The sequence below is a fragment of the Lutra lutra genome, chromosome 8, assembly GCF_902655055.1.
Source record: "Lutra lutra chromosome 8, mLutLut1.2, whole genome shotgun sequence".
In the NCBI taxonomy this organism is placed as follows: Eukaryota; Metazoa; Chordata; class Mammalia; order Carnivora; family Mustelidae; genus Lutra; species Lutra lutra.
In genome coordinates this window covers 140411433-140438357 of record NC_062285.1, presented here as the reverse complement: position 1 = coordinate 140438357, position 26925 = coordinate 140411433, and the positions used below count along the sequence as shown (strand labels likewise).

Here is a 26925-nt window from a genome sequence, read left to right as displayed (position 1 = left end):
CTGGCAAGTTCCAAGGTGTGGCCACTGCCACTGCCAGCTCCACACTTGGGAGAACCCCGTTCTCAGCGGCTCATCCACTGAGTGCCTACAAGGGACCGGTGCGTTTTGAGGACAAGCACCCTCTCCTGTCAGTTAGTTCCCACGGGACGTTACTGGTTCGGGACTACTGATTCGATGAATAAGTCTGTCTCCACAGTACCTTACTAGGACACACGTCTGAGCCACTCAGCACTTGACTCCAAAATCGTATTGCAACTGTATTCTAGTTGAGTCTGTTAATGCCTTAATAGCGATTTTCTGGATCACTGAAAATTTAAAGCTCTAGAATTACAATGTGTTTTTTCCTTGATCATCTTCATCTTTATAGTTTTAAAATACCCTTAGGAGGGTTCACAGATTTTTGACTGAGACGGACCTAGACACAGATCCCAAACCCATGTGCGTACCGTAAGAAACGCACTCACCCGCCCCAGCGCCGAGCTCTGGGAAGTGACCCATGGAGCCCCTCTGGGAGTCTGCCCTGACGGCCAAAGGAGTGCTCGGCATCTGGCGCAGTGCTCCGGTCGGGGGCCCGTGATGCAGCTACCATGCCCATTCTCATTTGTAAGGACGTGAATCCCACACGACAGACCGAGTGGCTCGGAACGGGATGCCGGCGCGGGCAGGGGCTGAGAGGAAGCAGAGCCTCCGCCGCCTGGGGTTTCTGTGCCGTCCCACTCCCTCCGGCCCACAGGACTTGTATCGACATGAGGAACATAAAAGTGTCAAACACTGATTTTGTTACTTTCCATTTATTCACATTCCATGGATTATTACTTCCTCAAAAACTAATACAAACTGAGATTACATTGACAATTCAAGTATTTTAGTTTTAGAAAACAGTTTCCTATGTAAAACAGAAAGCAAACAACTTATCTGATTGCTAAGAAGTCTTACATCTGTTACGATCGTGTCTGCGTCAAGCAAAGTCCGGGGTCCCAACCATGACTGCCTCTGGCCAAGAACGTCCCCCCGGGCTCAGTGCGGAACTGGACAGGCTCCTTGCGGTCCCCAGTCAGCACCGCGGGACTCACCGGTTTCTACCCCAGATTCTCACTTCCAGAATGAGAACGAACACCCAGGGGTTTGGGAGGGAGCCACTGGGTTTGCAAATCCTTCAAAATGCACTGTGCTTGCATTCTGACTTCAGAAATCAAGGAACAGACAGCTGTTCAAAAGACATGTTTAACTTTAAAATGGAACCAAAAAGGCTTTCTCAGTGATAACTTGTTCTGCACTCAGAGAGTAAGATGGCAATTTTTTTTCCTCTACCGCAGAACAGGTAGATTCTTTTTGGCATGCAGCATATTAAAAATATGATTTAGAACTGAAATTGTAAAACTATAATCCTTTTCAAGAAAATCCATACATGGTCAGACACAATCAAAACTGCTTTAAAAACTGGACACACACCTCCAGCCTGTAATTCTAAACACGAGGACAGCACAACGCTCATTTTTTTGCTTACTGGGGAACTCTCAAAAGGACACACACCAGTTTAAAAGGCCACTGGGACATTCGGTATTTGTCAAGATGCAACACAACTGATTTCAGATTAAAGGTTAAAAACCCCTCCCTTCAGGCCACATAGATGGTATATGTCATAGATCCTCTAACTAAATACAAAAATTTCAGTCAGCATTAAACATTTGAAAGCCTAATTTCTGATGTTTTTGTTAAAAAATAAATCTAACTAAACCCGTGGGGTGGAATTTAGCTACTAATACAGCAAGGGAAAGAAGACCGGCCCTCTGGGGGCCAAAGGGGCCTCTTCCCCCAAGTAACATACAAATATTTAGGTTTTACAGGAAAATCCGCACACACTCAGGCTCTTTTGCATGAATACACAATTCGAGACCAGCAAGTTCCTAAAGGGGAAGCGACATGAAGGAAATACCGTGTGGGGGCCACACATGCGTCACACCTGTCCCTGTAATTGTCCCTTTAACAGTGAGTCTTAGCAGCAATAATTTGCTGGGAATGTCAGGAGAAGAGAAAGCCACACACACCCACTAATGCAAAAAAGATGATCAACTCTTTTTCCCGGGTGGGGGTGAAAGGTGACCCAATCCTGATACCGTCGGGCCACGTTTGGGAAACATCTCACCGGCCACGCAGAGGCTGTCGCCAATGCGGTGCCCCCTGCAAGTGCCCGAGTGGCCTCGCGGCTCCGGGGACCACGGTTGGGCCGCACAGGACAGCAATCTGTACCCTGCATCTCCTCAACCTCTAGCAGCTGGATAACCTCACTCAAGGCCGGGTGGGCCACGGCCGCTGGACCACACCGACCACCACGTCCTAGAACTCACTTGTAACGAACACTCAGGAGTATTCTCGATTCTACAAAGGAAATGAAAAAATGACTGCCACTCCCTCCCTAGCTGTCCTAACGTGAGAGCCTGACCACAGCCCCCACGCGCACACACGCCTCGCTGCGTCTGTGCAGAGGCACACACGGGACCAGAGTCTTTCACCGGAATCCGAAAACCTCATGGTCAGCGGGCGGCCGGCGGCCACACGTCAGGTGTCACACCTGAGTTAACGTACTGGATCATAAAAATGGTTCCCTTGCCCCCTTTATAAATCTCTAAAACTATAGCTTCTTTAAAAAAGCAACTGTACTATCTACAACTATTTCTACAGTTTTCTAAGTCAGAAGACATGACGTACTGAAGATCGGAACATACGAGTGTGAGCCCTCAGGCACGGCCCCTGAGCCTTGAAACACGGTCACGTGGTACCAGCATTCAATGATTAACGAGGAATGAGAGTGGACGTTTAAACATGAAAACCTGCATCTAATTCATGTGCCCAGGATCTTCCAAGAACACTAGGATCCGTTCCCGGACAGCTGGGGGGAAGGGCCACGACTCCGCTGGCGCAGAACCGAGGCTCCTTCCGCACGGACATACTGAGTAACTGACTTGTAAAAAAAAAAGTGGAAACCTCAGGTATCAAATGTAGAATATAGCTCTGTCCAAAGTTAAAGGCCACACTGACGCGCACACTTGCAATTCCATTACCTTATTGCATGTTTCCTGGCTAACGCACAGGAGCTCCGAGGACGCCGTCGGCTCACCGCGGCACAAACAGCCGAGACGTCTTCTTTCTTCTGTGCTACGCTCTACCTTCGACTTTCCTTTCTGCAAGGGTTTGGTGTCCGTGGTCCATACACTATAAGCTACCAAATTTGTGCTTTTAAACCTCATTCCTGGCAAATCCCCCTCTATTATCTTTGGGGGGGGGGGGAGCACCTCGAGAATGAAACTACAAAACCAAAGAACAAGCTACTTGTTTCCTTTTCAAATGGAAAAGCGGTTCCTCTATCAGGTAAAGCAGCCCGCGGGGTTAAAGGGCCAAGTCTGCAAATAGAAGCTAAAGCCTTTCACGCCCAGGGGGAGCTGCCGACCCGGGTCAGCTGTTATAAAACGCGGGCTCGAGAAAGCAAAGGAAAAACACCTCGGCGGTGGCAGCGGTGTCGGCGCGACTCCTTTGCAAAGAGCGCTGTTTTCTGGAGAGAATGCTGCCGCCAGGCTTCCTGCGGGACGGGGGCTGCGGAAAGCCTCGCCAGCGGGAGCAGCAGACCCCAAAACCCATGGATCGGAGCAGCCTTTGGGAAGTCTAATCGATACCCTGATTTCAGCCTATTAAGAAACCACTTGTGGTCAGTTTAATAAATGAACATTAAAAATCTTCCCCAAAAAGTCATTCAAACGTATTTTACACATTAGACAGTTCTTAAGAAGGGAGGATACAGGTTCTTGACACTTAACATTTAAAGGTTTTATTGGCCATATTAATCTTCCTCACAAAGTTTTAAGTTCCCTCTGAGTTCTCAGAATGTCAAAGAAAGAAGAGAAACAGACTACGTCTAAGGGGCGGTGAGGCGGCAGCAACTCAGCGGCAACCCCAGTCCACGCGCGTTCAGGCATCCTTGTTCTCCAGAAGAATTTTGTGCAACTCATCCGCGTCCTCGCCTGTTTTTACGCGGATCAACATGGTCACCGGGACAGTGGCGTTCTTCTCATCGACGGGCGGGTTGGGAACACATACGATCAAGACATTGTTCTTCCCTGTTCGGGTGCACGGCATGTTGGGCGGAATCAGAACGTTCAGCAGGATGTTGCCTGCAAGTCAACAAGGGAGAAAAGGGCATGACGGTCACAAAGACCAACTACTGATCCCCGAGACCACAGGCTCGGCACGCTAAACCCGGAGCACGGAAGCCCTCCTGGACCGAACAGATCTAAAACTGGGAGGCGTCGGGAAGGTCGGGGGAGAAGGGCCCGGCTTCCCCGATGCAGGTGCCAGCACGGTGTCCCGCAGACAGGCCCGCGAGGCCCCAGGGCGGAGACGCTGCCTCCCGCCCGTACCCCCGCGCACCATCACAGCGGCCAGGCCTTCGGACAGGGGCCCGTGCTCACAGTGGAGGGAGGACGCGCCAGCTCGACCCGGAGCCTTCACGAGGTCCTTCCAACGAAGGCAGAACGGTCGGCAAAGCAGCTCTCTGTGGCTCATCGGCTAAGAGCGCTACGACGGCGATGGCATCACCCACGAGTCAAGCCCACAGGAAAGAAAAAGCCGCAGAGAAGTTTCTGCAACCCAGCCCGGCAGGGCCTAGCGGTACCCACCGCTTCCTCACAGCCCAGCCCCGGCCCCCAGCCTGGGCCCCTTCCGGCGGCGGTTCTGAGCGTGACGCTGGGGGTGTGTTACTAGTGATTCCCTACCCGGAGTACATTCCTTTAAACGGAGGACGCCCTTCTGTGGCCCGAGACACGAGATGCCCACCTAGATTGGTGTCTGCCCGCACCAACAGCTGCGTCTTCTGAGTGGCCGTAGGTTTTAAATGCAGGGTGCCCACACCCTTCTCTTTGAATTCGTTGTCTTTCTTGTAAAACAGCTTACACCTGCGGAGAGAAAGCAGCAAACAAGCTTCCCAGCAACTGCCGCTCACACTTGTGTGCAAAGACCGGGATGAATCTTGGATTGACTCAGCCTGGGTCTGGGTAAAACCCAAGGAAGAAAATCAGGTTAGAGTCTAGCGCCCTTCCCTCTTCTTCCCAATTATTAAAATAGTGGGTCACGTGGAGCTTGGAAACAACTTTCTGAAGCCACCTTCAAGTCTGCCACCACGGCAAACACGCTGCACGTCTGCTGTGCTCCTCTGGCCCCGGGCTCCAGAGGCCGATCTGGTCCTTCCGGGCACGGGAACAAATACAGGACCCTCCCCCATCTCTCTTCCCCTTTTTCCTATTCATTTTTTTTTTTTTTTAAAGATTTTATTTATTTATTTGTCAGAGAGAGAGAGGGAGAGAGAGCGAGCACAGGCAGACAGAATGGCAGGCAGAGGCAGAGGGAGAAGCAGGTTCCCTGACGAGCAAGGAGCCTGATGTGGGACTCGATCCCAGGACTCTGGGATCATGACCCGAGCCGAAGGCAGCTGCTTAACCAACTGAGCCACCCAGGCGTCCCTTCCTATTCATTTTTGAATTTTCTTCAGGACTCCTTCAATTTTTGTTCTACCGAAATGCTGAAATTCGGGAATCACTTTTTTAAAACAATTCATTTGAGAGAGAGAGAAAGAGCACAAGCAGGGGGAGAGGGGGAGGGAGAAGCAGACTCCCCACTGAGAGAGGCGCCCCAATGCAGGGCTCCATCCCAGGACCCCAGGATCATGACCTGAGCCGAAGGCAGAGTCCCCCAGGTGCCCTGGAAAACTTTTTTTTTTTTTAAGATTTTATTTATTTATTTGACAGACAGAGATCACAAGTAGGCAGAGAGGCAGGGAGAGAGATAGAGGGGGAAGCAGGCTCCCCGCTGAGCAGAGAGCCCGATACGGGACTCGATCCCAGGACCCTGAGATCATGACCTGAGCCGAAGGCAGAGGCTTTACCCACTGAGCCCCCCAGCGCCCCATTAAGCAAGGGCTGACAGTACTGTCATCCAACAGCCTCCCCAGCCTGCAGCGTCACACATCTCCTTGGGTCATGAACCCGCACATCAAACCACTGCCCACTCCTCTGATTCATTCCAATCAGGAAATAAATCACTCCTATAGAGATCATCTGTGAAATTAAATGTAAAAAACAAGAAAAGGGAACTGCTGGATTCTTAAAAGTTCTCAGAAATAATACTTGGGAATTCCATAGGCTATGGGGACTGTTAACACTGCTAACTCCGTCCGAAATTTCTGTATTTAAAAAGACACATCTAGCAAAGGTTCTAAAATGGCACCACTGACTTTTCTGTAATTATGTTAAAAAGTACTAATTTCATTTCATTGGCATGAGATGATTCAATACTTCTCCTTAGCTTTGTGCTGAAAGCACAGCTCTCCCGTAAAAACACAAGTGAACAAAAACCCGACACTGCTCTCATCACTGGGGAAGAAATGAAGGGCTGGACATAGCAGAGCTTTTGGCTGAGAAAACCCACAAGGGCCAACCAGGTCTCCAGGATGGGAGGCCCCTCCCAATGAAGAGCAGAAGAAAGACCAAAGCTGATGTCAAGGACCCGCTGACTTTGTGCAGGAAGGTGGGAGGAGAGGAGGAATAAGATGGGGGACAAACAAAAGCCTGTTTCTAAAGCACTTTAGAAGCAAGAAAGAACAAAAATTCTAGCAAAGAGTAGGAAATGCCCAGCAGGAAATTTCTAGAATTTGTTTGTTTTCCAAAGAACACGTCAAGAATTCTCCCTGGTTCCCATTCAGAGACCAGGCACAGCCTGACCCCAGGACGGGGTGCTCAGCAGATCCCGAGAGAAGGTTGCCCCAAAGGCCGCCTTCCATATCCTTCTATGTCCGACAACACGCCCAGCACATGGGCTCCCGGACTCTTACTTACTTTTTGGAGTAGAACGCATCTTCTTCCTTCACTTCAGTAACTACTACTTTGGGTGGCTCATCACTCTCTTCTTCATCTCCGCCTTTTAGAGAAACAACACTAACTCAGTGAAATTCAAATCAGGAGCTTAGAAACGTCACAACAGAGGTCACTCACCCCCAACACCTCAATCCACAAATTGCCCGTAAGCGGACGCAGAAACCGAAAGCACACATCGAACTGGGGCGGGGATGGGGGGACGGGAACGATGACTCACTGGATTGTAATTATTTTGTGAAAAATTCGGGGAATTTTTAATGGAGCGCGCTTTCCTCTTCTAAATGTTAATTTGGAGAAAGCCTTGGGATGAAAAACTGTCCATGCTTATGACTCAGTGCAGCAATTTTAACAGAAAAATAAACACAGACGCCAGATCCCCCACGGGAAAAGGAAAATCTCCGGCAGGCCTCTCACAGCTCCACCCCGACGCTCCTGGGACGCCCTGTGCGTCACACTAAGGAATTGGTCTCAGCGATGGCCGAAGAGGAGGACAATAAAGCTGGGTACAGGGCAGGCTGTCGGCCACACCACCCCGAAGCGTGAGCAGGCTGCGTCTGGGGCCCCACATCTAGCGGCTCGGGCCCCTGGCGGCCTCCCCAGCCCCAGGGGAGATCCACGACACCGATGCAAAGAACGAGCCTCCAGAGAAAGATGGTCTCAGGACACACACTAAGTCAAACAGCAACTCTCAGAAAAACAATTGTGGTGCTCCAACAAGTCAAAGGGACGAGACTCAAACTCCCGAGAAGGCAGCCGTGAGCGAGGCTCTCCAGGGCAGGCCCCGGCAGTGAGACTCGAACAAGCTCTCGGTTCCCCTGGCACGGGGAGCAGCGCAGCCACCGGACGAGCAGGAGGACTTTACCATCGGGCACCGTGAGGGGACCGAGCCTCACTCACACCCCCGCACGGGCAGCCTCGCTGATCCGGGGACAGCCCGAGGAGCCATCGTATTGAGGGCAGAGAAATAAAAGGGGGGAGCTTTAGTCTGTGCTTTGCTCTGGAGGGCCCCTGCCTGAGGACAGGCTCGAAGGAATGGAAGTTTCGCTCCTAGGAGAAAATGGCTGGTCTCGTCCATTCCGGAGTATGGAGAAGTGAACACCTCCTGAGAGATGTACGTCCTAACTGCTTACAAGTGAGTGACTTCACACGAGGTGTTCGCAGCCACCACGGGACGAGGCCGCTAACCGCTCCTTCCAAAGAGCTAAGAACAGGGAGTGAAGGGCTGGTGACTCCCGCCCAGTTTGGGACACTGATGCCAGCACCCAAGGTGGACGCTTCTGGAAAGGTGGCTGCAGTCCAGACACACCGCGGGAAGTCCCGCCCACCCGTTCCCGCGGTGCCGCAGCCCCTTCTCCATTCGCAGCAGAATGCTATTTTGCCAGACTTCACCTACGACTAAACTTCCAAACACGAGACGCGCGGCGGACACTGATGACCAGCTCTTTCTTTCGGTCAAGACCCAATTCTCCATCAGCGCTAATTCACTGAACTCTGATGTGCAAAACCACGCATTTGACACGTTTCCAAGTCGCCGTGCCAGACACCGTTACGGCCGTCACTCTTACACTCACAGTGCTTACGGCAGCGCCACGGAACAGCTGACTTCATCAGGAGGGAAACGCCAGACTCGCGTGTCCGAGAGCACCTCCAGGCAGCGGCGAGTCCCACCGCGATTCCCGATGCCCCCGAACCGCAAAGCCACGTTCGTGCCGCTAAACCCGAACTCGGCTCCGAGACAGACTCAGGAGGGTAAACTCCGTTATTACCTTTGTAGTCGCTACTGCCGCCTTCGGCCTGTAACTCCAACGTTTTCGCGGAAAACGGTGAAGACGCTGGTTTATTCTGGGTCAGATCTTTGCCGAAGAAGCTGGAGTTTCCCGAAGAGAACGAAAACCCAGTCAGGGGGCCGGAGTTCAGGGAGCCCAGGACAGAACCGTCGATCTTCTTGCCGAAGCTGAACGAGGCACTTGCGGCTCCCGCGGGCGGCTCCGTCTTCCTCTCGGCGCCGTCCTCTGCCCTGCCGCCGGCGAACGGGAACGCCGAGTCCTGCTGCGGCTTCGCTGCCCCGAACAGGGAAGGGGACTGGGTGGCGAGCGGCACACGACTGGCCTCGCTCTCGGAGCCCCGGCCGCCCCCGCTCCCGTGCTGCTGCTCGATCCCCGCCAGGTGTCTCTCGTAGTCTCTGAAGATGGGCGTCAGGTCGCACAGCGGGTTGGTGTTCACGTGCTTGGCGATCCAGTCCCGCACGGAGCAGTTCAAGGCCGCCAGCTGCTTGTGGTAGGCGCTCCGGGGGCAGGCGGCGCCGGAGGGGGGGCCGGAAGAGGAGGGCTGCTGACTGTCCCCGTTGGTTTTGGGAGTTAAAACCTTCTTATCCACCAAGGAGGTAGGACCATTCGCAGCAACGGATCCTACGGGGAAATTAAAGGTTGAAGAGTTTACGGAGGCTCTGATTTGATTCTATGACCTGGTTTGCGCGCTGTGCTGTCTTCCCGTTTTCTGCTTTTACTGTGGCAGTTCAGGAAGTATGTGCGCGCCGAGTATTTAGGAGCCGGTGATCACAATCAAGAACATGGTCTATGATGTGCTTGCACTAAACTTCTACAATTTAAAATAATTTTTTCTTTAAAAAGGAGGCCGGCTTCCCCCAGAATGGTCACAATAGTTAGTATAAAACTTAACCCCCCCCCCAGTTGTAGGGATGAACATACATTAAGGCAGTTAAAACCTTAACAGAAAGTGCCGGCTTAATCACACGACACGCCCCGCCTCATTAAAACAAAACAGTATAGGGGCGCCTGGGTGGCTCAGTGGGTTAAAGCCTCTGCCTTCGGCTCAGGTCATGATCTCAGGTCCTGGGATTGAGCCCCACATCGGGCTCTCTGCTCGGCGGGGAGCCTGCTTCCACCTCTCTCTCTGCCTGCCTCTCTGCCCACTTGTGATCTCTGTCAAATAAATAAATAAAATCTTTAAAAAAACAAAACAAAACAGTAAACAGTTAAAATTACTAGCTAAGCACAATCCAACCAGCCAGGATCGCTTCTGAAAACCAAAGACAGGAGCCCATGAGTCCGTTCTCTGTTGCTGATCCCAAGAGTTCTAGACCAAGTCTCTCAAAACAGGATCAGGCCGTTGCATCCAGGTGAAATGAATCTAGGGGGAGGAGCCGCAAGTTCCTCGCAGGTGTGGGCAAGTCCCTGGGACACAGAGAACGAATGAGCACACGGGAGGCAGGTCTTTATGGAGGGTCCACTGAGAGCTTCCTCTTCTCCTTTACCCCACAGGTCAGTTCTGAGGGTCGTTCTCATTTCACAGTCCAAGGTTTGGAGGTTAAGAGGCTAAGGAACTTGACCAGGGTCACAGGGCCTATGACCGGCAGAGCTGAGAACAGAACCTGGGTCTGTTCTGGCTCAAAAGCCCGCGCTCTACTCACTCGGCAAAAAGTCAACATCTCCCTAATTTCCCTTCATTATCACGCTGTTTCTGCTCATGTCATCCCGGGACCCAGGTGAAGTACAAGGAAAACATCGTTGCCCAGTTATTTTCCCAACAGTTTTTACATAGATGTGAGTGTGGGGAGGAGGACCTACTCACCGAAGGCCGCCTTGCTCTCCGTGGCTGCCCTGGCGCCGGAGAAGGGAGGGGCGCTGGTCACGCCGCTCCCATTAGACAGCCCTTCCAAAGGCTTCCCTCCAGCACCGTTGCCAAATCCAGAAAACCCGCCTCCTCCAGAAGGTACAACCAAACCTTTAAAACCTTTAAAGGCCCCTCCACTATCGGACTGAAACAGAGAGAGAGCACACGTTAGATGTCGCTACGCTTCCCAGACAAATAAGCAAGTCCGTGACAAGACCCCGTCGGCCGAGCAGCACCCAGAACGCTTACGGGGCCAGCACCGAGGAAAGGGAGCAACCGGCACAGACAGGACCTGAGCCCGACTTAACCTGCAGTGACAGCTCTGCGGCCCAAGGCTGCCTTCCTGACAGCCAGGAAGATAGGGACTTGCAGTGAAACTTGTTTTTAAAAATATATTTAAGGTACAGAAAGCAAAAAAGACTAATGCAATCCATTTGTGTATACAGTCTCAGAATTAGGACTGAAAATATTCTAAAACAACTGAACCCCCAATGAAGCATTTTCCTTGCCCCACTCCATCCAAGACCGTTAGCCTAAGGGAGCTGTAGGAGTATCAGGCCAGGCTGACTGATGAAGGTATCTTACCCATCCTCCCAGGACTTCCTAAAGCATCCCTGTAGCTTTTAGCTTCTGGAAATGTGAGCTGATGACTCTCAAATCTAGACTTTCCCTCGGCTGAGAAATCCGGAGGCAGCATTTTTCTTCTCGATTTTCTCATACTTCCGTCAGCAAGGTCCTTCTAGTAGACCTTTCCCACGGCCGCTGGCTTCCTCGCGTCTCCACCCCACAACGCTCCGGAAATGTCTGGCACTCACTGGGAGCGTCTACACCCGCTCTCCGCCCCTGCAAACTCTCGGAGGGATGCTCCCCAGTTTACATTGCTCTGCTGAAGTCCCCTCCCCACCCGCCCCCCATTCAAGACTAGTGGTTACACCACACCACAGTGGGCACGATCTGCCTCCTGGATCCAAGCTCTAAGGGAGGCTCTAGGAAATGTTCTCGGAAACACATCACGGAATCCGTGCTTCCAAACATCCAAGGGAGTGCACAAACCTTCCATTTTTAACCCAAATGAATTATAATCAGAAGCTCACAAAAATAGTACTTCAACCAGAAACTCTTCATTTTCTGAATGGGCTGGTTGGCCTAATAATATTGTAGTTTTCAAAAAACACAAAAGTTTCAATCACATCCACAGGAATTTCAGATGGTTACTCACCAAAGATACAATTATGGCAATAAAATTAGGCAAAAAAGGCAAACACCTTAACTTGTATGAATTTTAACGCGTGTAATAAATACGCCTTAGGCCCTGATGCTTCCATTTGATTTGATCGTTCGATAACCCAAAGACAGCAAACGGACAGCTACCATCCTGCAACGGCTTTGCACGGGCAAAGCAGAAAGCTGTGAGTGGCTCCTCAGAGCCTGTTATTCTGCGGGAGATTTAAAAGCCACGGGCTGGGCGCCTGGGTGGCTCAGTGGGTTAAGCCTCTGCCTTCGGCTCAGGTCATGGTCTCAGGGTCCTGAGATCGAGCCCCGAATTGGGCTCTCTGCTCAGCGGGGAGCCTGCTTCCCCTTCTCTCTGCCTGCCTCTGCCTAATTGTGATCTCTGCCAAATAAATAAATAAAATCTTTATAAAAATAAATAAAAGCCACAGGTTATTTATAGTGATTTTAGAAACTTAACAGCAAATTGGCTCTAGGATTATCACAAAAATTCAAGAACCACTGATTTAAAAAAAAAAAAAAAAAAGGAACAGGAGTCACTCAGAAAAAGGACAGAAGTGAATGAGAAGCCGTCTGCCTGGGCCCCACGGAACTGACACGCTCCTGGGCCCGCCAGTCTCCCTCACTCATTTCCCTCCGTGGCACTTAAAGACAAAAACTACACACTCAGTGTGTCTCTTCCATCATTAGGACGTAAGCTCCACAGGGCATGGGTATTTCACTTACTCCTGTTTTTACCCACCAATGTATCTCTAGCGCTTAGCAGGTCTGTTGAATGCATGGACAAAACCACAACAGGCGACCTCTGACTAACGTGGGGGGCAGGTGCACTGACCCCCTCCCTTATTAACCATCCCTCACCCCCCGCGTATAAATGGACCCAGGCCATTCAAACCCATGTCGTTCAACAGTCAACCCTCTAGGGGAAAAGGACATTTCAGCATTGAAGCAGATGACATAACATTTAATTTCTTATTACACACGTTCTAAAAGTTATAGCTGAAATGATCAGGCAGATTTCAACTATCCATGTTCACTTCCTTTAACAGCCAGAGGGCTCCCCCACCCCCCTTCTCTTGGGCCAAGTCTGGATTGTGGTCTACATGGTTTCTACCTCTTCACCGTCACTCCTGAGAGGCACCATCTCTCCTCGAGGCGGTCTTCCTTCCTTTGGCTTCTCAGTCTATGTCACGAGCTGCCACTCTCAGCTTACACCCCGGTTTCAACATCCGGCATGGTGACGACTCCCAGAGCTGTATCCAGCAGTCACCCCTCCTCCTGCACCAGGTAACCACCCAAATATACACAGTGGTCTCCTACAGAACCTCCCTGGGATGTACCCCAGGCCCTTAAAATACATTCCCCAAGTAAACCAATCACTTCTGCCCTAATTAAGTTGTCCTTCCCCCGCTGTATCTTCTCCATGAGGGAGCCATCCAGCCTCACAACATCCAACTCGTCATCAGTCTTTAAGATTGAAATCGACCAGAGGAAACTAACAGGGCCACCACAAAGGTGTCACCGAGTAGGCTCCTTCCGGCTGCCACCCGGGGCGTGCACACCAGCCCGACAACAGAAGGCCAGGCCACCGCGTCAGCTCGCAGGCATCTGGAACATGTCTGAGGACTGAGGACTGTACCGGGGAAGCGTTATTAAATGTGGAGTGATGGCTGAATGCAGACCATGTGACTTCCAGAGTTACGATTCATCTTTAACCCTTGTGAACACAGGAAGGAAACCCTGTAACACACTATATTAGGAAGAAAATCTACATGTGAAATGCTTCCCTTACAGCTAACAGACTCCCCCCGCCACAACCCCCGCCACATGCCTCAATGCCAGGGAGCAGAGGGAGCATGAGAACACCCTGCATTTCCCTCCCTCATTCCACCTGTCACCCTCTCCTCTTCCTACTGCTCCTCAACTCGCATCTGTCTAGCTCTACACTTTACTTCTACAGCTGGATAAGGTGCACATCTCGTACTTATTGTTTCTATCTCCCACAGTCCACCTCAAGGATTTTCACAAGTAGAGAAAGCATTTGAAGAAGCATTGATTGATCTGACTGCTCCCAGAGGTAGAAAGGCTCTGCAATTAGAAATCAAATTAGTGTTTAATACCAAAAGTGGTAAGAAAACACTCACTTCAAATCCAACATTTCTACGCTTTGCTTTCTTTATGGCTCTATTCTTCAAGACTTCCTCACTGGCCACTGAGAACGTTCCCACCTGCAGGTACACAAATTAAACAGCAGTAAGAGAAGGCCCCAAACGAGAAGAAACGCTAACCAAAATGCCTGACCAAACTTATCTTAGTATCTGCTGGTTTTAAAGTACCGTGAATACTGTAAAAGATTATGGAGAGGGCACCTGAGATCAAGTTGACGTCTGTTATCTATCTTGTGATTCCCGAAGCTACTCCGGTGAGTCCGAAACCTTCCAGGTCTATGTAAACCCAGGCTTTGAATCACAATCCAGAGGACGGCACACAGGAAAGTGCTGACAAGACTGAGACCATCAAAAGTCTTTAGAGGGGCACCTGGGGGCTCAGTCGGTTAAGCCTCCGACTCTTGATTTCGACTCAGCTCATGATCTCGGGGTTGTGGGATCGAGCCCCGTGTTGGGCTCTGTGCTCGGTGTGGAGTCGGTCTGATACTGTCGCTCTCACTCTGCACCCCTCCCCAATCTAAAACTAAGTAAATAAGGGGAGCCTGGGTGGCTCAGTGGGTTAAAGCCTCTGCCTTTGGCTCAGGTCATGATCCCAGGGTCCTAGGATTGAGCCCCACATCGGGCTCTCTGCTCAGCAGGGAGCCTGCTTCCTCCTCTCTTTCTGCCTGCCTCTCTGTGTCCTTGTGATCTCTGTCAAATAAATAAATAAAATCTTAAAAGAAAAAAAAAGTACGTAAATAAGATGTTAACAAAAACAAGTTTGGCAGGAAACTATTCAGGACAAGTTCTTCGAATTTCAAATATATTCAAAGATATGAATATAACTTAGAATAAAAATCCAGTTTTAGGCAGCAAAAATCTGGTCTTCAAAAGCCAAAAGATAACTTAAAGATCATTAATAGTGGGTAACAGAGCCGGTCATAAGATCCTAGATTTTATGACTGCAGTTCCCAAAAAAAAAAGTTTGTATTTATCAATAGGCACTTGATTTTTAAGAGAAACCTTGTCCATTTGCCCGTCATCTCGGAGACACCGGCACATGCTGGGTTTGAAGTGACCCCGCTGCAGCTGCTGCTCATCCCACTGGCTGACAGAGCTATGCCCACCGTTGGGAATTTGCTGAATATCTTTTATTTCAACCCTCCTTGTACCCTGTAGGGCTGGCATAAAATACTTCCTGTAAGAAGTGGTCCCTGTAGTTACCTCAGATAATGTTAAACTCAGAGATCTCTGCACTAAAGAGAAGGGGCCGCCTGGCTGTGCGCGTCCTGAATTCAGGGTGAGGTCCTCTCAGACTCTCTCTCACTCCGGCTGTATGTGCGTCAAAGCAAATCACTAGGTAGTTATCATAAATCGTGCAGGCACAGAACGTAACACTGTGCGTAAGACCCGGAGAAAGTTCCCAAGGACTTGGCTAAAAAGCACAGGGTCACTTAGGAATATTAAAACCTTGTCAAAATATTAGTATACTTGTGATTTCGGTTTCCCTAAACATGCCAAACGTTTATTTGTAAAGGGGAAAACGTTCATACCACAAGACAGATTCGGAAAGAAGGAAGATGGTTTAGGAATAAGCCTAGAACATGCCTTTTCTTCTTCTTCTTTTTCCCCCTTAAACCTAGCACTATCCTGTTAACTCAAAAGGCTAACTTGGTTACAGATTTCCTCACTGAACTGGCCAGGGAGGATCAAACTGCTGATGAGGCACGGAAAGGGCAGCTGTGTTCTACAATCTGGCAGAGAAAAATTAAGGTACCTCCTCAGGGAAGACCATTTTTATTTTGTTAGGAAAGAAACTAGGCCACTCTAAATCCCATCCCAATTACTGCCATCTGGGGAGCGGGGAGGTCTGAGATCCGCGTGAACGTGAAAGAAGACAGGCCTCCAAGAGGCATCAGAGCACAGGAGGCACCTCGATCTGGAATCTCCAACCGCAGGGATGACAGACTGAGATGCACGTGGTGGGGGACCACGGCTCGAGTGGGAGCACCGGCGCCTTGCGGAGCTCACGACTAGATCGCTTACTCACTCTTCCGTCTTGACTAAAACTACGGGTTTAGAATGCAGGAAGCACGTGACATTCAGGAAGGTGCTTCTGCGAAGCCGCAGAATACTCCAGGAACAGGCGCGAGCAGAAAAAGACCCCTGAATGTAACTAACAGGTCGTAACAGACCAAACTACTTTCTGTTCAGGCTGTTCTTTAAAAGACCTTTTAATTTTACTACAACATCTTCCTGAGGAATTCCAAGACGAATTGAAATTGAGAAGCGGAAGGAAATCATTCTTGGGGAAAGATCTTACCTCTTCTGCTTCGTCTTCTTGATCCCAGTTCCTATCTGTCAATTCCTTCTCAGCAATCCTTTTGGCCATATTTTCAAACCTAAGTTAAAAGTAGAGAGAAGTGAAACGTGCTTTTCTAGACCAAGATGTAAGAACTTACAAAGAATTTTTTTTAAGACTTCCTGACTTATCTGAGGGCGGGAAGGTGCACAAACAGGAAGGGCAGAGGGAGAGGAAGAGAGAATCCCAAGCAAGCAGGAAGCCTGCTGAGGAGCGTGACCCCACGACCCTGAGATCATGACCTGAGACGACCCCAAAAGTCTGATGGCTTAACTGACTGCACCACCAAGGTTTCCCAAGAATTTACAAAAAAATTTTTAAAGAATTTTTATAAAGAATTTTAAAAATTCACTCTAGCATGAAACAAGATAAAAAAAACAAAAACAAAAAACCCAAACCCATTCCTGATCAGTGGGGAGTGCCTTCATGAGCACTTGACAGCAGTGGTTAGGCTCTCGGTGTACGCATCGCAATGAAGGATTACGGAAGGAGGCAGTGCAGGTCTTCTAAGAACACTGGCACTCTTTCTGCAAAACCCTAAACCAGCTCCGTTTGAAAAAAAAAAAAAAAAAAAAAAACACTGACTTTTAAAAATCTGAAATCTTAAGTACTATATATATCAACCAGCACTTACTTTATTCTATGCTGAGTAGCAATTACAGTCTTGCCAGAGGCAAAACATTTTAAATACTTAAAATCCTCCTAAAGATGATCCAGTAAAGAAGTTCATCTTTAGATAAGAACGTTAACAGGCACTGGAAATACTTTCACAGCACAGTACTCTTCTTTAGGCTATAGACAGTTGATAGAAATAAATTTCCCAAGACTGAACATTTAATTACCCCAAATTATATATTGTTAAGCCAGAATATCATTTGAAAGTTCAAAATGTAATTAATACAGACATGTTAACACTCAAAATTTATGTAAGATCTTTAAGAATAAGCCATCACTCAACTCCTCTAAAGCCGTGTCAGAGGAAGGAGGAGGAGACGAGGACTGACAGTTTTCTCTCCCCAGTGGACACAAGCACTAGCCAGAGAGGGGGCTACTGCCCATCCCTTACAATCCGCAATGTTTTCTGATCCTAATATATATTCTTTGCTATAAACAACAAAATTAGTACAACAACCAACAACTCAACTCCATTTTGAGTGCTGGCCTGGCTGTTCTCTAACTCACCAGTCAAATGGACCAAAAAACCCCTCCATCTCCTCTGTTGCCCATCCTGCCCGGGGCAAGTACCCAGTTCCTTCAGGGTTCCTAAAACCTATCTGGACTTCTGATGGTCTCTGCCCACTTTCACTTGTCCCAACACCACAAACCACCAGAGTCGGTTCCTAGAATTTCGTGGTCATTAAGATACACATTCACACATTGCCCATTTCTCTTTTGTAACTACCAAATTAAATTCAAATGCTGACATTCCTAAGTCCTTCAATTCTAACCCCCAACAGAGTAATTACATAGGGTCTGTCAGCTTTTTCTTTTTTTTAAGATTTTATTTATGTATTTGACCGAGAGAGAGAGACAGATCACAAGTAGGCTGAGAGGCAGGTGGAGAGAGAGGGAAGCAGACTCCCTGCTGAGCAGAGAGCCCGATGCGGGACTCCATCCCAGGACCCTGAGACCATGACCTGAGCCAAAGGCAGAGGCCTGACCCACTGAGCCACCCAGGCACCCCGGAGTGTCAGCTCTTAATAGTCTAATGCCACCTGAACTTTTACTTTACAAGTATGTACAGGGTTTTTTTCCTAATGGTAAAATAATTAGTTTTAACAGCCATAATGCTAATAATGAAGTATGACACTCAGCCATTACCTGCAAATCCCCCTTTTTAAGGTCTCCCCCTCAAATACCCTGTCAAGTTTTGCCATTAATCCTGGTCACTCAAACAAAAGCAAACAAGGGACCTTCTGACATAGCTCCTTACTGAGCTTCGGACTGTTCAGGGCCGGGGCTCTGGGCGTGGGGGGTGGGTAGGCACACGACTCGTCCCCGGTCAGTAACGAACACCTCCACCAGGGGGCGGAAGAGGCGGGAAGGTGCCGTTTCGCTCCGCTCTATAGTAAGTTACTAAGGCAAGAAAGGGCGGGGGCGGGAAGCGCAAACAGCGCAGTGACAGCCAGCGCAGTGACAGCGTCACGTCTGACTGGGGCCCACAAGTGAGATAACCGGCGGAGTAAAGCCACCAACACTGAGGCTGCTTCCCCGGGTCACCGTATTTCTCTAAGGTGGCCTGACCACAGGGCAGGATCTCTCTTGCTTCCTGCCCTTCCAGGTGACCCGAACCCGCCGGCTCTCAGCAGGTTCTCCAGCAGCCACCCAGCAGCCATCTGGGGGCACGACTTATTTCAGAAAATACTACAAGACGCCGGCCCCTCAGTTTCCCCATTTTCTTGCCAGACCTCCCGCAAGTTATCTGAGTGCTGTGCTCACTTTCTCCATCTGAGGAAGGTGCTGTGAAAATTAAGATAGAGAAAAGCCTTGGTTCAGAACGGTGCTTGGAACACAGAAGGGCTTCACGAATATTATTAAAGAAACAAGTTTTGCTAAAAGCAAAGGCTATAAAATATTAGTTCTCCTCAAAATGGCAAAGAGCATAGGGTAGGAAAAGAGACTCAATTATGAGCTAGGCTTTAAAATACATTTTAGCACGTCCATATTTTATTTCAAAGCATGATGCTCCAGACAATATATACATAGATTTTTTAATGCATGAAGAGGAAGGGAAAAAACCCAAAATCTCCGCAAAGTACTCAGGACAAGGCCCGGCACCCAAAGAGTCTAAAGTCCTGGCTATTATTATTATTTTTTTAAAGATGTTATTTATTTATTGGAGAGAGAGACAGAGTGAGCATGAGAGGGGAGGTGGTCAGAGGGGGAAGCAGGGTCCCCTAGAGCTGGGACCCCGATGCGGGACTCCATCCTGGACTCCAGGATCATGACCTGAGCGAAAGGCAGTTGCTTAACCAACTGAGCCACCCAGGCGCCCAGTCCTGGCTGTCACTAAGAATTTGGGGGAGCCTGGCTAGCTGAGTGGGGGGAGCATGCGACTCTCCATCTGGGGGGTTTTGAGTTCGAGCCCCAGGACAGATTGCGGTAAAAATAAAATCTTAAAAAACATTTTTTTTAAGTGAAGATTGTGGTTAAAAGGGCAATAAATTTTAAAATGATAGAAAATTGAGAGTTTCCATAGTTGGAGAAAACTGTTACTCGTGCCTGGCAGAGTTACGTTGTCTCCGCCACCAGGTGCTGCCTCACCCTCCGGGATGAACCTCAGTCAACATCAGGTCACCCTAAGATGGAAATAGAAGTGACCGTAGTGGATAGAGAGGAAAGAAGAGAACAAGGGGGCGGACCCCGGAGGCTGGAACGCTGGGGAAGAACGAAGTCTCAAAATTTCTTAACGGAACAGAGGGAAGGGGCGATCAACAGCTCGACATGCAGTACGGGATGGGAAGCCACGCCGAAGAGGTAGTGTAGGGAGCGAGTGGGGCGAAGGGAGACAGCCAAAGAGAAAGCAGTACCGAGGAGAAGCGCTAGGAAGTAAACCGAGATGGGCCAAGCCGGGATGGCCTCTGCCCAATCCGGCCTCTGCCTCCGCCGGGGCCGCGGGGGCCCCGCAGCCGGGAGAGCCTCACCCAAATTGGGCGCCGCAACCGCGACAGGTCGGCCCGGCGCCGGCTTCACAAACAGCACCCGACCACGCGCCGCTGCGGTCATCCCGCCCCACCCTGCCCACTGACCCCTAACACCCCGCGGCTCGGGCCCCTCACCCCTCTCCTCCAGCGCAGGTCCGAGTCCCGCATCCGGATCCCGGTTTCCTCCTCTCAGGCCCGGGCCCCTCGGCCCTCTCCTCCAGCCCGGGGTCCCTCTTCCAGGTCCGAGTCCCGCACCCTGACCCCGGCTCCTCCAGCCCACGATCCCCCTTCCACGCCCAGGTACTGTACCTCGTCTGACCCCGGGCTCCTCCTCCCCAAGCCTGGGCCCCGCAGCCCAACTCCAGCTCGGGGGTGGGGGGGGGGCCCTTCCAGGTCCGAGTCCCGCGTCCTGACCCCGGCTTCCTCCTCTCCTGGCCCGGGTCCCTCACCCGACTCCTTCAGCCCAGGATCCCCCATCCCACGCCCAGGTACTGTGTCTGACCACAGGTTCCACCTCCCCAAGCCCCGGACCCGCAGCCCGGCTCCCCCTTCCAGGCCCACCCCGGTGCCGGGACCCCGGCGCCCCTCCCCGGGATCGGCCCCTTCCCCTGCCACGCTGCCCGCCTGCCTCTCACCTCCCGGCCGGCCGCCGCGGCACTCGCGGGGCTGTGGCTGCGGCGAAAGCCGGGTGAACGACCGCGAGCGGGTGCGAGGTTGCAGCCGCGGGCCTCGGGTGTGAAGCGGCCGCTGCTCACCCGGAGGAGCGCGCCTGGTCGCTTCCGGTGCGCCGAGATTCTCGAACAACTTGGTGGTCAGCAAGCCTGGGGTCTCCAACACCATGTCCTCCAGGGGCCTCGCCTCTCTGTGTTCGGCAGTGAGGGAGAGCAGTAAGCTCAACCAAAGACCGCTGGAAGAACAGCGCCCAACGTGCCCCAGGCCGCCATTTTATAACTCCAACCTACCCACCCCCCCCCGCCCAAACCAACTCTATAAAGAGGGAGAAAAGAAACGCCCGCGTCCAGCTACTGCGCAAGCGCACCGCAGCCTCGGCGAACAGTACCTCCCTCCGCGGGCTGCGGAGCGTTGCGCAGCGCAGGCGCTCAGCTGCCTGGAAACCGTTGCCGGGAGGCGCGCGCCCGTCTCGCGCATGCGCGCGCATGCGTGCACTGACGCACGCGCGGTCCTCCGCGGGGGAGCCGGCGCCCGCGGCGGGAGTGTCTGCGCGGCGGTTACGTGTTGGCGGCCGGACGCGTCCGCGGAGCGGTTTCCGCGCGGGTCGCAGGAGAGGACGAAGCGGGTCTAGAAGCGCTGGTGACGGCGTGGTCAGCCAGTGAGCGTGGTCGGGGCTCGGGGTGTTCCGTGCGAGGTGCTGAGAAGAGGCCGGCGGTGCTCGGGAAACGTGAGTGACATCGGACGCTCGGCGTCGCCCTCCTGTCCCCGAGAGCTGCCCCCCGCGACCCCTCCTTGATGGCCCGCGACGTGCCGGGCCGCCGAGGGCAGGGCGGCCTGGGACTGCGGAGCGCCGAGGACCGGCCTCGGTGGTGGCGGAGGAGAAACGGACCCACTGGCCATCCCGCTGGCATTTGCCTTCTGCAGTGGCCGCCGTAGAAGCGGAGCAACGCGCTCAGAATCGCGCCGGGAGTTGGGGTCCACGAAGAGGAGTCGCGCCGTGGAACCGAAGCGTGTGTTGCCGTGCTCTTGTCGGGAATCTCCGGCGTAGCCGCAGGGGCTCGGGGCTCGGGCCGGGCAGTGGCCGGTTCCCGAGCGATTCGGTGGCGCGACCTGCCCGCGGCAGGGGTGCGCGAGACTGTCCGCCGCGGGTGCCGGGGGCACCAGGCCCAGCGGGACCTAACCGGGAAACGTGCTTCAGAAGAGGCGCATCCTTGGAGCCGCGGGAGAGGGAGGTTGTGGAGGCTCGGGCTGTGGAAATCTCGCGGTGTGCGCGTCTCCCCTGTAGAAACCGGTTTGCACGCGGTCTTCTGTGCGGGGGAGCCCGCCCGGAGAGCCCGTCCCTGGGCCGCGGTGTCCGGGACGCCTTATCGGCTGGACGGCGCGCGGAACGGTCAAGAACAGGTGGCGCCCGCGTTGGACGTTTAAAGTCAAGGCAGGTTTATTGCCTGTCGCGGTGGGGACTTCCGCGAAGAATCCAGAACGCAGATGAGGCCGAATGTTTGGTTTTCCCCCGAGGATCGCTGGGAGAAGCGGCCTCCTGCCGGCGACTGTCTGGCTGTCTGTCTTCCGCAGGGCGCGTGTGAACTGGGTGGAGTCACGCGGACCGTGCGTGCAACTAGTCGTGTGAGCCGTGTGCCACTGCGTGGTCTCCGAGGGCGCGCTCTGGTGTTTCCGTTTCCATCATCGGAAAGAGAATTCACCGTAGAGCCCCTTCGGGAGGACGTGGGACTTGCCAGAACCGTCTATCTGATTAGTGCCAAGGCCCGGGTCTCGCTTCCAGCCCGGGGTCCCTTTGCACAACCGCTGGATGCCGACGGTCGGGGACTCCACAGCTGTTTGGTGTCAAGCCCGAAGAGGCCTCTCCGCTCTTCCGTCTGCCCCAGAGGCCCACACTTCACAGTGACTGTTGTGAACGCTCCTCACTTAAACCTTTCCAGCCCCCTTCCTCCCTGTTCCACCTCCCGACCCCCAGTCGCACCTCTGGCTTTACCATTCTTGGTGCATCGGTGGCACCCTGCCCGTGAGATGAAGAAATGTCATCCCAGACTTTGCCGGGCTCCTTTCTGACCAGTAGCTTGTGAATCTCCCTGTTGGGTTCTGTCTGTGTGAATCCCATTCATGCCAAAATGGTTCTAGTGCCTTTTTATAAATCGAGCTGTATTTTTTTTTTTACCACCAAGTATAAATTCTAGATTACTTGCAATATAATGTCTGGGTTGTTAACCATGGAAGTGGCACAGATAGGTAGGTAGTGGTAGCCTTCCACGGATATACAGTTGACCTTTGAACACCACCGGCTTGAACTGTGAGTCCACTTACGTGTGGTTTTTTGTTTTTGTTTTTTTTTTTTTTTTTCCCAGCAAATACGGTATAGTATTATAAATGTATTTTCCTTATAATTTTCTTTTCTTTTTTTTTTTTTTTTTTACATTTATTTATTTGATAGAGATCACAAGTAGGCAGAGAGGCAGGCAGGGAGAGAGGGGGGAAGCAGGCTCCCCACCAAGCACAGAACCCAATGTGGGGCTCGATCCCAGGACCCTGGGATCGACCCGAGCCGAAGGCAGAGGCTTTAACCCACTGAGCCACCCAGGCACCCCTCCTTATGATTTTCTTAACATTTTCTTTTCTGTAGCTCACTTTATTGTAAGTACAATGTATAATGCATATAACATGTAAGATACATGTTAATTGACTGTTTACGTTTTCAGTAAGACTTCTCATTAACAGGCTGTTAGTCGTGAAGTTTTGGGCGAGTCAGAAGTTACATTTGGATTTTTGGCTGGTGGGGTGGGCAGTGTCCGTGACATTAACTCCCATGTTGTTCAAGGGTCAATACTATTTATCTTTGAACTGTGGCTAGTTAAAATTAAAATCACAACTTCTGTTCTTGCAGTAATGCAACATTTATCTTGTGAGCCTAAGGGAAATAGTACATTTACTTCTTAATTACGTATTGTAGCATGAGGTGATTGATGCCTTTCTCATGCAAATAAAAGATTTCTGTGTACAATAGCACTGTAGCTGATTTGCACATTATGTGGTAGAATTCAGTGCTTAATGAAATGATAGCTTTAAACTGTCTATAACTCAGGAGAATAGAGATGGTTTGCATGCTGAGCTATTTCCCTCCGTTGAATTTGGCTATGTGGTTAGTGAAGCTCTTTGTAAAATCTACAGAACAGTTCTCCAAAGGTGTGAGACCCTGTCTGAAATCTGCCTTTCACTTTGCTTAACCTCCAAGGATTTTTATGGTTGCCCAAGCTGGATCACTTCCTTCCTTATGTTCAGTAAATCAGTATCCTGATTGTCTCAACACTGGGCAGGGCCTGGCCTGGCCTGTTTTGTCCTAGAGATTCCACTGCATTGGGCACTCCCAACATTTCACATCTTATGTTTTTGTATTTTTCATATCTCAGGCATCAGTGCAGAAGGATGAAAACAAAGTGCTGAATTTTCTAGAGTTCTTTGTTTTCTCTTGAGGCTTTACACTCACTGAGAAAACAGCAAATAGTATGTTTAAAAACCTCAAAGCACTGTGAATTATATGAATTAGCATATTGTATCATTTTTCTTTCCTTCTTTCTTTTTAATTTAAAGATTTTATTTTACTTATTTGACAGAGATCACAAGTAGGCAGAGAGGCAGGCAGAGAGAGAGAAGGGGAAGCAGGCTCCCCGCTGAGCAGAGAGCCCAATGTGGGGCTCGATCCCAGGACCCGGGGATCATGACCTGAGCCGAAGGCAGAGGCTTAACCCACTGAGCCACCCAGGCACCGCCTGTATCATTTTTCTGGGAATGAAATTAGCTGACAGGAATTCACGAAAGAAAATCATCAGGAGGTGTCACGGCCCAGTGGTGGCAGAGGCAGAAATTGTCATGAGTTCCAAAGCGAGTGATCCCCGCAGGCTGAAGCCGGAAAGGACACATTCACAGCCTTGAGGCTGAGGGGCCTCAAGGATGTTGTGTGAGTGGAAAGGGGGCGGGGCTGGCGAGGGAGGGTGGTGGGGGGAGTAGTTAAGGTGTCTGGGTCTTGGAGACGAAGCCGGAGAGAAGGCACACGAGCAGATCTTCCGTATCTTTGAAGAGACCCAACTGTTCTTCCATCCCCCTCACGTCTAAAGGGGTCACGTGTGCGGGCGCGTTTCCAGATGCTGCTGAGGACAGTGTCCGGCCTGCTTCTGAGTACTCGTAGGAATAACGCGATGCAAACGGTGTTTGTGAGACTTCTCCTAAGCCAGCCCGCCGTCTTCCTGCAGCCGGCCTGATGCTGCCCGTCCCCGTCCACCTGCTTGCTGTTTTAGTTTACCCTTGGGTCCCTCAACTGCTTTCGTGTCGGGACCTCTCTAATTCTTAGCCTCCTTTCTGCCTGTCCACCCCTTACCTGCCACCCCTGCCACATACTTCTTCTCCAGGTCTGTGGCTTCAGGGGACTGTCTTGGTCAGGAAGAAGAGAGGGACGGGTGCACACGCATTGAGCAGTGTTCAAATGCCCGTACGTGGTGTAATTGCCGTGTGATCTTAGGTTGCGTTACTTGATGTATGATGTTTGAAACAGCGGAGGTGGTCTCTTCCGACTTGGAGTAGGCACGGGGAGAGGCAGGACAGAGGGTGGAGGTTGAGAACGCAGGGCTCTGGAGACAGGCTGCCTGCATTTTAATAACAGCCTTCATTTCCTAGCTCAGTGGCCTCGAGCACGAAACTTACTTTCTGTGTCTTCTTTCCTCATTTCCAGAATGGGGAGTAATAATGGTGATCTGTCTGATGGGGTGGTCAAACTTGCACTGAAGTCACGTGATCGCAGTGCCGAGATCGGAGCCGTTAGCGCGTAAGCACTCCAGAAAGGTTAGTTCTTACATGTCAGTTCTGGGCAGCCTTCTCTGAAGAAGCGCGTGGACATGATGAGACTGACTTAGAGGATACGACTGTAAGGGCAAGGGGACAGGCCCTGCTATCTAAGGGTAGACCAAAGGACTTAGAAGCTCAGACAGAGAAGAGAAAAACTCAGGAGGACAGTTTTTTTTCACAGATTTGAGGCAAGTCTCATCATATGTCTATTCCGTTCCAGTCTGTATGGCTCTGAAGTGAGGGACTCTGAAATGGTGCCGGAGGAAATGGAGGAGGTGGTGGGATAGAGTTGAGAGGGTCGAGTTCCACGATCACACCAGAGTCCGAATCCCAGTTCTGTCCTCACCATATGTGACCTGCAGCTGTACTCACGCCTTTTAAAGCTCAGTTTATTTATCTGTAAAATGGGAATACTTTGAACGAGGCCACAGGGATGGTTCGTGGTGGGGTGTGACATGGAGAACAAAGGCAAAAGAAAAAGAATTAAACTTCCTTACAAGTTAACAGCCCACTGACAAGTCCTTGAGACAGGCAGAGTAACCTTCCTCTAAAAACTCAGCTGCCTCAATGTTAATAATTTGGCTAAGGGCAAAAGGCAACTTTACTTTAACCCAACCTCCCAACCTCCAGGATCCTGTAAGTCTACTTGAGCATATAAAATTTCCTTTGGAAACTTCTTTATCTCTATCCCCAACTCCAACCCCACAAAATGCATGTTAGCAATCATCACCAAGCATGTGACCCACCAGTAAACACCGAAAGGGTCTCATGACTAGGATTTTATTAGATGGCAGTAAATGACCTTTTCCTAACAATAGCTAGCCCCTCAAGGTCCTGGAAACCTTGCTTCCAAAATTCCTTGGGGACTTGCGCTCTCCCTAACCCCCTCCCACCTTGAAAGCATAATGGCGGTCTACCCCTCACGACCCCAGTGCAGTTCTTCCTAACCACAGGTCCTGTCCCCGTGCTTTAATAAAACCTCCTTTTTGCCCAAAGACGTCTCAAGAATTCTTTGTTGACTGTTTGCTCCCGAACCCCAACATTTTCACATCAGGGCAGAAGGGTACCACTGGTGTCCAAGAGATGGCCCTCAACTTGGCAGGTGGTTAGGGAGGGATGGCAGAGATTATAGGGGAAGAGAATCTCCGGTGGATTCCCCACTGAGCTTGGAGCCCAATGCAGGGCTTGGGGCTTGATCCCACAACACTGAGATCATGACATGAGCTGAAATCAAGAGTCAGACGCCCCCTGAATGCCCCAGCTTTTGATCACCCCTGCTCAGAATCCCACAGCACTATCAACACCGTATTCTGTGGTGTCTTTTGTCTGCGGTGTGTTGGCATTTAAAGTGAGAGTGTGTATGGGGAGGAGGGGGTAAGGACATATGACTGTAGGGTCTTCCACGGACATTTAAGATCCTAGAGCAGTGGTTTCCAGCTTGTGGTTTTGTGCTCTCCAGAGGCCTTAAA

At 51.1% G+C, this 26925-nt stretch overlaps 1 protein-coding gene across 3 annotated transcripts; it reads right to left on the bottom strand.

The window, feature by feature from the left end:
• Window positions 1-775: 775 nt before the first annotated feature.
• NUP50 (nucleoporin 50) lies at window positions 776-20914 on the bottom strand. Of its 3 annotated transcripts, none has more exons than XM_047740560.1 (9): window positions 20572-20914; window positions 16254-16332; window positions 13928-14011; window positions 10512-10698; window positions 8687-9328; window positions 6882-6963; window positions 4828-4946; window positions 4464-4569; window positions 3801-4166 (listed from the first exon to the last, which is right to left on the bottom strand). In XM_047740560.1, exons 2-9 carry the CDS (start codon window positions 16320-16322, stop codon window positions 4064-4066), a joined length of 1392 nt encoding a protein of 463 aa, XP_047596516.1. In that variant the 5' UTR covers window positions 16323-16332; window positions 20572-20914; the 3' UTR covers window positions 3801-4063. The 3 variants fall into 3 exon arrangements, with proteins under 3 accessions (XP_047596517.1, XP_047596516.1, XP_047596518.1); XM_047740562.1 differs by having other exon boundaries at window positions 3934-4166; window positions 4423-4569; XM_047740561.1 differs by lacking the exon at window positions 4464-4569 and having other exon boundaries at window positions 776-4166; window positions 20572-20913.
• Between the last annotated feature and the right edge of the window lie 6011 nt (window positions 20915-26925).

Excerpts from the sequence above, each read along its gene's own strand:
- NUP50 (XM_047740560.1), bottom strand. The coding sequence starts at position 16,322 with ATGGCCAAAAGGATTGCTGAGAAGGAATTGACAGATAGGAACTGGGAT. Across the intron at positions 9,329-10,511 it reads GGAGAGCAAGGCGGCCTTCG|GATCCGTTGCTGCGAATGGT; the intron begins GTGAGTAGGTCC and ends ATTTCCCCGTAG. Across the intron at positions 4,570-4,827 it reads GCGGGCAGACACCAATCTAG|CGCTCTTAGCCGATGAGCCA; the intron begins GTGGGCATCTCG and ends TCGCCGTCGTAG.